The sequence below is a fragment of the Pezoporus occidentalis genome, unplaced genomic scaffold (assembly GCF_034315485.1).
Source record: "Pezoporus occidentalis ecotype Australia unplaced genomic scaffold, CSIRO_AGI_Poc_V1 ctg177, whole genome shotgun sequence".
Lineage (NCBI taxonomy): Eukaryota > Metazoa > Chordata > Aves > Psittaciformes > Psittacidae > Pezoporus > Pezoporus occidentalis.
The window spans coordinates 60,190-73,052 of NW_026913607.1; the positions used below are offsets into that span (position 1 = coordinate 60,190).

The window sequence follows — 12,863 nt, forward strand, 5'->3', positions numbered from 1 at the left end:
GCTTGTAGTTAGACACTATCTTCCTTCCAGCTCTCCATTTGCAATGCTGGCAAAAGTGTAGGGCAAGGACTAATCCTCTGGGAATGCAGCAATTATAACTAAGTAAGTATTAATTGCTGCATTCCAAGGTGATTAACATAGTTGAACCCAATTACACCAAAGCAAAGCTTCACTCTGAGGCATTACAGTGCATTGAAATGCAGTGAAGCAGTGTAGGACTGTCAGTCCTCAACATTTTGTCAGTAAAAATTGTGGGCTTACAAAAAAAAAACCAGCAGACTTTGTCTTTTTGATGCCTTAGTCTACTGCATGAACAGTATGTTTATGAACAGATTGCTCACTGGAGAAAATTTTTGCTTATTTATCACCCATTATCTTTGTGTGAACTGCTCCAAAAATGATTTCAATACCTGTTGAATTAGTCCTGGCACTGCTGGATCAGGGGCAGGACTCTGCAGTCTGTCTGGACTCCCCCTTCTCAAAGTTGTCCCACTCCTCCATCAGGTAATTTTGTCTGCAAGTGCTAACTGTATCAAACAGGCTTAGGAGAACTTAACTGACTTGTTCTCAGTCTCAGCAGTCTGTGCTGATGATTGCAGGCAAGCTTTCTGTGGTAGCAATACATGAGCCAGAGGGCAGTGTGTAGTTATTTTTTAATCCTCAGTTTGACTGTGGTGTGGGTTTGTTTTTCAGTTTTCATTTATTTCCTGTTAAAACTGCAAGCTCTGCTGCCTTTTTTATTTATTTTTTTTATTTTATTTTTTTTTAATAGTAGAAGCATGACTGGTAAGCATGAAACAGGGATGCTTCTGGGGTTGAATCAGCCCATTGCATTAGAGCTGTTCCAGGATTTTTGTCCAGAGAAAGAATGGCATATTGATGCACAGAGCATATACTCTATTTCTCTGACCTTTCCCTATTTAGGCATCAAAATAGACTGGCCTAACTGCTGTTCCCCCTTACTGTTTGGGGGAGCAGTGCTACTATTGCCATTAATCCCCCTTTCTTATATAGCTCTTCATTCCTTTTCTTTACCTTTGGCCTCAACTCTTTATTCAAAGTGATAATTTGCTGGTTTTCTGCCAGAGGGAGAAGCTATGATCAATAACAGGAGGAGATGGGTCAGTGGAATAGTGATGAGCAGTGTCATTTGTTCCTCTGAAAATACCATTACCTAAAAATATCAAGACCTAGTATGATATTATTTTAGCTTTTGGACAAGGCGTCTGTGAGGTTTAGGGAGCATGCTAGGGAAGCAGAGGTCTTTTTCTTCTCACTAATTCCTTATTTCAGCCAACCTTCTGTCACACAGGGAAGTGGGTAGAAAGGGCTTTATCTGGCTCGCACTGGAATATAGAACTCATACACAAGCACAGCCATCTCTGGGACCAATGACACCTCTTTCAGGTTCAGTGCATGACAGCTTTCACATTCTGTGCTTTGCCTTCTGCCTGGCAGTGATTCAGAGGTGATACAACCTTCTCTTGCAGCTTTTGGGGTAGAGAGCCACAAAAGAAACCCTCCTCAAGGTTGGGGAGAACAGAAGCTCAGCAATACTGTCTAGGTATTACAGAATGGTGTGTGGCACTAGGTTTGAGTAATACTGGTGTCTAATAATTTTGGTATTGCCTGGAACAATATCTAATAATTATTAAATAAGACAATAATACTGGTTTATTAATGTTTTAGCCTTCAGTACTCCAGACAGCAAGGTGATGAATTTCTTGGTCTCCTTCTTCCAAGAACTTCTATTTATTTTGCTTTCAAAAGATTATAAATTCTTACTACTTAAATGCACAGTAACTTACCCTGCCAGTTGTCTTTATACTACTGGGAAACAGTTATCACCAATCGTGTTCCTGTACCTGCTGGGGATACACATTCCTTTTTCTTAGAATTAGAAATAGGAAATATATATGTATATTCATTGAGATATTTGTGCTTCCTCCCAGCCTAAGCTCTCATCCTGAAGTGTATTAGTAGTACTACTATTGTAAACACTCTGCAATCTTCCATTGAACCAGTTGTATTTTGATGGTGGGTAGCTAAGCTTTAGGTGCATCTAAGTCATGTTTTAAAGCCTTTCTAATTTACCATTGTCTAAAATGTACTTTCTATTTGTGTTAATAAAAGTGAAAATTTGTATTTGTTCACATTTGAAAAGAGCACAATAATGTGAGATTTCTTAAAAAGTGAGAGTTGGCACCACTGTGTCAAGTGGTATGATTTTTCTCATATAAATGCCCTAACACTGCTGGAGAAATTGCTTCTGCCTACTACCCTCTCAGGAGGACTATCCTAAACCTCCAGATTTCACCTTCCTTTCTTTTATTATGCTGGGTTTCTTCTCCCCTCTTTGCACTAAATGAATCCCCGCACAGAAGTGGGCAGGGGAGAGCAAAGGGGGTGACAGGGGCTTAGGGCAATATGGGAGGCACTGTAGTCACCATGCTGGTTGGAGAATGTGGACCTGTGGGAAACCAGGCTTGGCTGCTGCTGGGCAGACCTGCTCTGTTTTATGTTGCTCCAAGGGCTGTGTTAACGGACAAACCCACAACGTGGGACTGAAAAGCCTTGTTAGCTCCTAGAGAGCAGCGGCCTTCAAACCACTCATCCTGATCCTGGGGTCCACTGGTCTGCCTTGGGATCTGTTGCTAGAAGACAGCTTCAAGCAGCAAGAAGGTTGAATCCCATGGCCCGCTCGGTAGGTAGGAGTAGCATGCATAGCTAGGGGCTGCAAGATTTTTGTTTCAAGCCACATGAGGAGGAGATGCATCTTGTGCTCTCCCTCAGAGGTGGCGCAGGCTCTCCATACAGGCTGTGATGGCTCAGAGGACAAAATGGCTTCAGAGCTTTGCACATACTAACACCCTTTCAAAATAGAAAGATGCAGCATGTTCACATCAAAAGGCATCTCCATTTCATAGTCAGGTACAACTGAAATGATCCAGGCAGGGCCAGTTGTGCTGGTGTTTTATGTCCCATGGATGGTGTCTGCAAGAATGGGCACAGTTCAACTCTCCCTGATGCTGGCCACTCCAGCCCTGAGCGGTCAGCCATTTTCAGTGCTCACAGTAAGGCCATATTTCAACTAGATTTAGAAATAAACTTTACACCTTTACCAGGTTAGCCAGCTACTTGCTCAAGAGTGACTATAGCTTACATTTCAAACTCCTACTTATGCCACACTGCACACTGGAAACAGTTATATAGTATTTCAAAGTCAAGACAAATTTGATTCCAGATATGCTTCCTGAGCTACTTGTAGAGATCAGCAACTGCTGACTAGGATGACCTAGGAACCATCAGATAAATTGAAAAAAAAAATCAACAAACCAACCAACCACCAAAAACCATCTTTCAAAGAGAAAAAGAAAGAAAAAATACAAAAGGAAACCCCAGACATCAATACCAAGAGTGTAAAACCCAGCCCTCGGAGGCTGTGAGGCACAGGAAGGTTCTTGCTTTGGTGCTCCTGCCAGCAGGTGGACTCTGAAAGCCCTCACAGGAGAGCTTCCTGTGGGGTTGGCAGATGAGCAAAGCCTGTGGAGGAACCTCCTCTTCTCCCTGCTTGTGGCCTCCTGCTCCCCACCACTGCTGGAGAAGCAAGATGAAGTGGAGGAGGATTGTGATCTTTGCCATCCTGCAGGCACAGCTCCCAGACACAGGTAGGGCAGGCTTTTATTGATGAAAAGGCATGATGTTTCTTTGGTGGATTCCCCACCATTTTGGAAGGAGGAGGGTATCTGTGTGGGGGCCTTAGCCATGTCTGCCATCTTGATCATGGCTGCTTGTGAACGCAGTGGTAGGACTTGAGTTGAACTGCCCTGTGATAGAGAACCTCTGGAGAACTGGGAGGAGGAGGTGGTGAGGACAGCCATTGTCTATGTGGCCTCCTCTTGCTGGACTGACTGCCACAGCTGAACAACAACTTGTAATTAAATTAGGCTCTCATCCATCAAGCCCTTCCTTGGGATTTTTAAAAGGGGAAATTTGATACGATAATGAAAACATAGTAACTTGCAGTAATCTGCGCTAGAGAGGCTTTTAATTTAGTTAGGTAATATTAGAGCCATGCTACTTCTGATGGCATTTCAGTTTGCACTAAATAACATACCCGGTATGCTGGAAACGCGAACATAGGTGATGAGGAAAAGGGTAAGGTCCTTCCTTTTGTGTCTCTGCCTTCATGCTTGTCCCTCCTAGAGCATAAAATGAAGTAACTTTTACCTTTATATGTTTACTTGTGGTGGTGTGTAAGCTGGCCCTACTTGGGCTGAAAGTGAAGCAGCTTTGGTATGCACGAATCTTTACAAATTGTATTAATTTGGGGAGAGAGAGGAATGTACTTCTTGGTAGCTTAGTAGATCAAAAGAGCAGCAAAATTTACATCCAGAGAAGGCTTCAGCCAAGCTCTGAATTTGGAGAAGTCAGCCAATACTAGTAAGCCACTTTCGAGCATGTATTAAAGCAAAATCCATTGGGGGAGCTTCCCTCACAATGTACACCCTAACTGTACTTGACAAATACGCTATCCTTGCACTGAAGAGTTTTGGTGACTGAAGAGCTTTTTATTTGAAAGTTTTCTGGAGATTAGAGAAGGGGTTTGCAGCTGCTTGTTAATGCAAGGGGCCTCTGCCCCTTTCTGATACCTAAGTATCGTACTTCTGATACTTATATTTTGTACATTTCTCCCTATCTATTAGATGCATATAAGGATATATAGGTATAGAAATTATGTCAAAATGCATCTGCAAAAAACTTTTTAAGTTTTCTCTATTTTTAATCTGTCATAAGACATCAGTAGTTCAGGTTCCTATTTGTACATTTTAGCAGAAAACTGTTACTGAAAAATATGTAATAGCATTTGCAGATGGGTAAAGCTAGTGCTACAATCGTCTCTGGTGCAAAGCTTTTAGGGCTATTAACACTCACAAAGAATACATGGGATCAAAATTTGAACAGGCTACCATGCCATTGATTTGGGGGGTGGTTGGCTGTGGATTAGGGGCAAAGTATTTTTGATTGAATACTTACAATAGTTTGGAGAATAGTAGTATTTAGCCTAAGAGTATAAGTAGAAGAATTGTAGCACAGAACTTGTGGAATCGTTGCTACATTACTGATGGTACATGGCAACAAAAATACAAGATCGTCATGCATTTATTCAAAGATAAGACCAAACAGCTGAGCTGAAAAATTCATCTATGATCAGAAGCAATGATCTGCTGTTGCCTGGAGTGTTTTCAAGCCTTTTTAGAGTGAAGTGAACTTTTAGTTTTTTGTGGGATTTTTTGTTGTTTTGTTTTGTTGTTTGTTTGTTTTTTAATAAGTAGTTCTAGAGATGGGCTACACCCCAACACAGGTTTTGAGTTATTGACACCAGACCGCACATTTCAGAATGCTCCAATTTGGCCTTTGAGCAGTTACAGAGGGAAGCCATATCCTACATGCATTTAGTTTTCTATTTCCCCTTCAAAGCTACAAAAGCATACAGCTGGAAGTTTAGCTGAGGTTCTCCTATAACCCCTCTGTTAAAAAGTGCATAAAAATAAATAAACTGAATTTCTGAGCAGGTTAGTTTATTAAACACGGTGTTCATTAAGACTTAGGAAGAATGCTATACCACTCCTATCCAAATATAATGATTAAAATGGCAAAAATCTTTCTACAGTTTACAGAGCTTTTAGTCTGAAGTACAACAGGCTTCAGTAGCAATAAACAGTACTGTGGGCAATCCTGTAGAATCGCTCCCTTTTTTTTGAGGCTGATGAGATGACACTTTGATTTGTACAAATATACAACACACACATGTGCAAGGCTTCAGGGACAGCCCTTCCCTGATTTTCACTTCTTTACAAAACTACTTTTCTCAGAACTGTCTGCTAAACAGAATTGAACAGTGTCCTATTTTGAGCTGACTCTGTGGAAACTAAAACATGTTGGTCTTTGACAGGTATTACTTGGGAAGCTTATCTTCTCAATATTTTGCAGCCCTGCATAACTGTGTCTTCTGCCCATTGGGCGCCATGATACCAGAAACCTTTTTTTAATCACTTCATGGACTGGAAAATAAAATAGGTAATGGGTTTTAGGGTTCATGTGTTCCTTTTTGTCAGGTGACTAGCAAGTCCCCAGACTACAAAATTTGTGAGCTAGAAGTTGTTTACAAGCCTATCTGGGAAGTCCAAGCAAGTAAATACAGACTATTTTGGCTACCATCCCTATGTCCTTGTGCTGTCTTAAGTTCTCATACCTGAATTCTTGTTACACCTAGGGAGAAAAAAAAACAAACAACAAAAACACAGGCTTAATTTTACCTGTTTCATTTCCTGCCTGTCCATCATGGTTCATTAATAATTCATGGCAAAATCTATGAACTGGCATATTAGTGAATGGAACAAAATCTAGGCAATGTAGCCTTTCTTTGTAAAGGGACATTTGTTGTGCTCTTGCAGTGCTATGTTCTATACTCTAATGCTTGTTATAGAGTGTTTTCTATCTGAAACTTTCCAAGCAAAATTCCTAATGAGTGAAGTAACAAGTTAGTGATTGCTCTTCCTTTTGGTTCTTCATGTACGCTAGATGGGAAGTATATGCAAAATAGAGAAAGCTATCTGAAAATGTATTTATCCTGTGCAAGTGTCTCTTAAAGTAATACTATGTAGATAAAAAGCCAAAGGGGGGTGGGGGGTGGAGGGAGGGGGGGAGTAGAAGGTTTGCTAGCAGCTTAAAAGGGACAACAGCTTGATTTATGAACAAACATTGATGCGAGGAATGCTTTTGACAGCCATGTTATTCACACAAACTTGAATTGTGACTAGCATAAGTAAACCCATAAGCAAGGAAAGATAGATATAAAAATTAATCATTTGTTTCCTAACTGTTTCCAAGCTGTAACTGAACTCCCTTTAAAAAAAGAAATAAAACATACATGCTTGCAAAATTGCAGATAACTATCAAATCCCCCTCTCCTCTTCCAATTCATCATATATTTGAATGTTTATATTTCATGTAGAACCGTAAGATACATCAGATATTCTGGCAGGAAAATAGAGTGTGTTTTTAGTGTGGCATGAATGGAAGATATAACTTCTTAAAAATACTTAATATATATATCCTGTTAAAGGTGTCTACTTTGCCTGTGTGCCTGCATACTCATAAGCATATTGCTCATTTTAACTGTTCTACTGATATGATTTGAACAGCTAAATTAAAGTTTTGCTGCTGTTTCTTTTTAGCATTAAGAAAAAAAATTATGGTATTCTGGAGTATGTGAAGAGATGGAATTTTACAGTTTGTTTTGTTTGTTTGTTTGGTTGGTTTTTAGTTTGTACCAATGTATAATGTAATATTTTGAGATTGGGTTTAAATATTGTTTTCTTAATTAAATTCAGTTGTGCTCCTTTTACAATAATACACAGTGTTTTTACCTTCAAAAGCATGACAGTCTGAAACAGATTTTTTCAGGTAACCAGTGAAAACATTGAACTCCAATTTGTCCTACACAACTGATTTATTACCTTGTATATAACAGATAAAAAGTTATTTAGCCACATACTATGGATATATTAATCTTATATCAATATTTGTGTAGTTCTTTGAGTCCTTTGACAATTCAGCTATTAAAGATGGAAGTGGAAACAGCTAGGTTCTAAGTCTGAGAGAGCACAGGCACTGGTGTCTATGTTCTATTTAGGGGCTAGTAGCCTTTTTTTTTTTTTTTTTTAATGATATAGATTGGAAATATTTGAATCCGTACTAGTTTCCTAGAAAGAAGCCATCAAGCTCTGGAAGTCCTTAATATATTTTGCTCTTAATACTTTGTTATATGCTTGTTAAGTCTTACGAGAAGAAGAGCAAGTTTAAGGGTTTCCATCATCATGTATTTTTGGTATGTGACAGTATGTTAAACACCATGTTCCTTGCATACATGTTGTGAAGCCTGATAAAATGCTCATACTAGTTGGCCTATCCCTTTCATGGGATGAAAGTAATGAAAACTACTATATCCCATCTTAGAGTAGCAGAACACTTTTAAACTTATTGTATTTTTAAATGAAGGAGAAGCCATAAGAGCAACACAACTTTTTGAAAGACCAGATATTACGGTGGTGAAATATATACCAAATTAGAATTTGATGGAAGCTGGCAAGGGGAAAAGATTGAAAAATTTTCAGCAAATGCTACCATAAACTGTAGTGGGACACACAGATTATGGCAAGTTGCCAACTTGTTGTTTTGAGTTTCTTTTTGGGGGAGGGGTGGTGTGTTTGTGGTTGGTTTGATTGTTGGATTTTTTTTTAAGAAATCTCACCATATATGATTTACTTAAAATATAAGCTGTTGTCTTAGGTGAAGATCTTAACCTTCACCATAAATAAACTTTTCTAGTTTTCATGTCAAGTTTTCTAGCTTGTGAAGGAATCCTGGAAAATGCAAGCCTGCATGGCTCTAGAAATGGAAACCTGCTTGTTCACCCCAATTTCATGATGAGTTTGTTCCAGCTGGGAGCATGGGTATTTTTCATTCATTTCACTTAGAATGTTGCTGTCATCTGCATGACAGCCAAACCTGAAATAAGCAGAGGCAAATCTTTATAAAAATGCTTCCAAAATATTTAATGAGTAAGTATGTTAAATTCATTCTAGTTTCCCATGGTGTATATCTCCTCACAAAGCAACCTGAGGCTCAGAAGGAACAAAGGAAAAATGCTGAGTTAGTAACTATTAGATGGGTAAGAATAAACCCTCATACTTTCATGGATTGTGCAAGTGGACTGAGGTTTTCCACGCAGACATCTCTATAGAGGAGCAGGGCCTGGACTAAGTAGATACTTTGTTTGCAAAACATTTATTTCTACTTGCTTAATATAAAAATTCAGCTCAAACTAAAAATTAACATACCATAATTTATTGCTTATCAGATAACTTGACGCAAGAATTTTGTGTAGTGTGACAATGTTACTTCTTAAAGACTCTCAGTAAATGTCATAATGTTAGATACTGCATGTTCCTACTTCACAAATGTTTGTTTTGCCATTCAGGAATAGCTGAATGAGTGAATGGTTTCTTTTGAAGGTATACATAAATTGGATTCCTGGATTGGGACCTTACAGATTACTATATATAGCAGAACTGTAAACCTTTTGCAAAGAAAAAATTGACTCTTGCCATGTTATACGTTATAGCCATATAATTACTACAATATGAGATAATTTTTTTGGTTGCATATCAGCAAAAATCAGAGAACATCAGATCTTTGGTAGAAGAAGTCATTTCTGAGTCTGTCTATGTTCTTGCAATTTACATTGTTTCCCATCGAGCCATAAGAAACTAATTGCAAGAAAGAAGTTTTATGGGAATTATGTGGAGACAACTCCCTCTCTCTTCTCTCTCCATGATGCACAGTATTGTCACTTCGGACTTTTACCTAAGTAAGGTAATTTCAGCAGTGCTTTGTGCAAGCATGCAGGTGCATTTCTGAAGATTGAAAAAGTAAAGTCTTGCAAGTTGTTAAGAATCATATTCTGAAGGAAGGAAGACAGGATACACAGAAAATATGTTTTATAATTGGTATTTTGTAAAAAGTCTACCTAAACTAAAGACAGTTTCTAAGACTGTGAAGCAATTCTGTGAATTACTCTGAGTATATTTGTTCTGTTCATAAAATGTCTTGCTGCAAATTAGTTCCTTTTGATAATTTTTTTTTAAAGAATGTTAGTTCAATTGTAAAGATTTCTTCCTAACAACTTGCTGCTGATATTCAGGATTCATTCATTATTTTTTATTTTGTGGTTTAATACCTAAAGATATGATGCCTGACTAGGTGTGCACAGCTGAACTCGGTCTTAGTCATAGGCTAGAATGTTTTAAGGGAATTTGTAAGAAAACATTTTTAAGAGAGGTGTTTGGGAGTGGTGCTATATGGAGTAATGGAAGTATGGATTACTATGTGTGGTGAGTTTTTATAACTTTTCATATTTCTCAGGAAAAGCAAAAAATATTGCTATAATTGGTTCAGCACTGTTGGAATTTGAAGAGTTACAAATTCAACAAAACAAAAGTAATTCATGCGATAATTAACTGACTTTGGAGGCTTATACTTGTGAAAGATTTGACCTGTTTCTGTATTTTTTTCTCCTCATTTACCCATAACACTTTTCATTAGTAATAGGCTTGTAAATTCTTTGCATAAATTTTGCTGGGGGGTTATTTTAGTGAAAAAAAGTATAAGAATTAAATCTTCGGAGGTGGTAAGCTTAAAGAGAATTGGGGAAAGTAAGAAAGATAAACTCACCACTTTCAACAACCACCCTCTGTTTTTTCCTTTTCCTGAGAAAGAAAGGGAGTAATATCCCATCACAAGTTGCCTAAATTTGAACTGATTAAACCAATTGATCTTTTAAATGTAAAACTGAGCATTCACATATTATAAGTGTGACTATACCCATTTACCAGAGAGGATAACCCAGAATAACGCATCTGGATTTCAAGCAGAAGGTCAAATGCCCTTCCAGTTAAGTTAAAACAGTATCATCTAATATATGCCATAAAGGCTTTCTGGAATTTAGCTTCTCACTTTAAGCATCTATATTGGGGAAAAAAAAAAAAATCTCTAAATCTCTTTCAGTTGTTTATGTTTTCAGTAGGACCCAGTCTCGCTTCTATTTGAGTAGGAAGGTGATGAGAACTTCGCCTACACATGCACACCACACTGTATATGAGCAGAACTATGCAGTGAATGATAATACCTGCAGCACAGTGCTGTAACCTGGGCCACAGGGGCCAAGGCACAGATGGGTGTCTGTGGACTGCCAATGAGCTGTAAAATGCACTCACTTGAAAGCCCAAATGACTGCACGGAGCAATTGGTTTTCCATCCCCAATTTTGGCAGAGGGCTACTCCTTTCTGCATCCAACTCAATACAGCTAGTTGAGAATATGGATTTCTTTTAGGAATGATTTTATTGAAAATAGCACAATATCGTTCATTTTCTTTGTTCAGAAAGTTTGTGAGAGGAAGTAATTTATTTTCAGGCATCACCTTCCCAGATGATTAACAATGCTGTCTTAGATGGGATGTAAAATTCTGATGAAGACTGTTTGTAACTTCAAAATTATGGTTCATCCCCAGAAATTTGAAAACAACTACAGATCTTCAGGGCTTGTTTTTTTTGGAAGAGTTTTGCCTAAAATATACTGAAATATGAACAGTTACACATACTGGGTTCATTACTTGACTGTTCCTGAGGATGTATTTTGGTCACATCTTAAGCGTTTCTCCTTGACTCAAATATGAAAAACCCCCAAGAGTCTCTCAAAATTACTTCTTTCTAGAAGAAAAAGCTTCAATTTGCCTTGTTTTGAATTTTCTCTTAAATTTAAGATGTCTCTGGTGTTAATTTGAATTAGGAAGAACTGGAATTTTCCCTCTCATGTTTATTTGTACAGCTAAATTAATTTCTTTTTATCTGATAACTCAGATGTTATTTTAATACTTGCCTCAAAACCTGGCTATGCTATAATGTATTTGTTGCTGCTATTAGCTATGTCTCTTCTGACAGAAAAGTGAGAGCAGATTTTTCAGGCTTGAAACAATTTTGTTTTTTTATACCTCTCTTAAAGAAGTTATATAGGAACCTTCAGCCCTTACTGGTGTTTTTATCTAGTTTTATCTTTTTCAGCTGCAGAGTACTAGCTAAGGGGTTTGCCCCCTTTCTCTCTTGCTTTTCTTTTCACATCTTGGGCCAATTGTTAGACATTGGATCTATTTGTTAGACATTATGGCTTTAGTAGAATAAATAACAGGTTTGAAATAGAGCTTAAAGGGGCACAACTTTCTGCAGAACTTCAAGATTTTAATTCCATCTCCACCCCCCTTGTTTTCCATTGGGGTAAAGCAAACCCTTCCAAAATATTTTTGTTAGGTGCTAAACAAAGTCTGTGAGCAGGGTGTGTTCAATGTTTGGGAAGAGGAAAACCCAGATTCAACTCTTTATCCTGACTGTCGGAGCAGGAGCTTGAATGGGACTTCCACATGCCAAACTATTCAAGAGACACTGGTTTTGATGAGAAATTCTAATGGGAGCTTAGAAATACTCCCTAATGGATGTACTGTCAGGATTTGTACTGGGTAGTGTTCCTGATTAGCTGAATAAATCTATTTAAAACATAAAAATCTCAATTTCAGTTTCAGTATTTTATAGTCAGTTTAATTCTTTGCAGTCAATAATGGAGTATGTGTATCTAAAGGTTTCCACCTTGTAAAAAATGTTGTGTTCTCTTTAGTATTGACTGTATTTCGGCAGAACCAGAACCCCTAAACAGGCTCCTGGGTGTGAGAATGTCTGCAAGATGGATTATATAGGTGGTACTACTGTTCTCTTAACGCATGAAAATGTAAAAATACCATCAATATAAGTAGTGATAATGTATGTTTGCATATTGATTATTCTGCCTGTTCTGAAACTACATGTAGTTATACAGAACTGGAAGATTTAGAAGATGGTCCTAGGCTACTAAATCTTAATGGTACGCAGGGATCTGAGGGAGTCAGCAACAAGAAATATGATCAGAAGAGGCAAGTTGAGAAAGCCCAGAACATGCGGTGACCTTTCTTGAAGAGAAGGATTATCTGGAGCCTGAAAGGAGGGCTTCAGGTATTTAAAAAGGTTTGGCAAGTAGCTTCATCTTTAAACGTGCTGTCTACAAATTGTAACTGTAATGTGGGGATGGTCTTTAATTTCAGTCAAATGTTGCCATTCTGATTAGGTCACATCAGTGTTTCAGTAAATGCTGCTTATTTAAACATACTTAAGCTAGCTTTAAATTAGCTGTCTTGTTTCGGCAGCTCCCCAGTGG

At 38.1% G+C, this 12,863-nt stretch overlaps 1 protein-coding gene across 1 annotated transcript in view; it reads left to right on the forward strand.

Moving 5' to 3' along the window:
• Positions 1 to 3,325: 3,325 nt before the first annotated feature.
• Positions 3,326 to 12,863, forward strand: part of CD247 (CD247 molecule) — a gene marked incomplete at its 5' end in the record, with an annotated part of 52,616 nt that continues 43,078 nt past the window's right edge. The window contains 3 exon segments of the mRNA XM_062614686.1: positions 3,326 to 3,457; positions 3,460 to 3,602; positions 3,604 to 3,668. Coding sequence (XP_062470670.1) covers positions 3,326 to 3,457; positions 3,460 to 3,602; positions 3,604 to 3,668 — 340 coding nt within the window.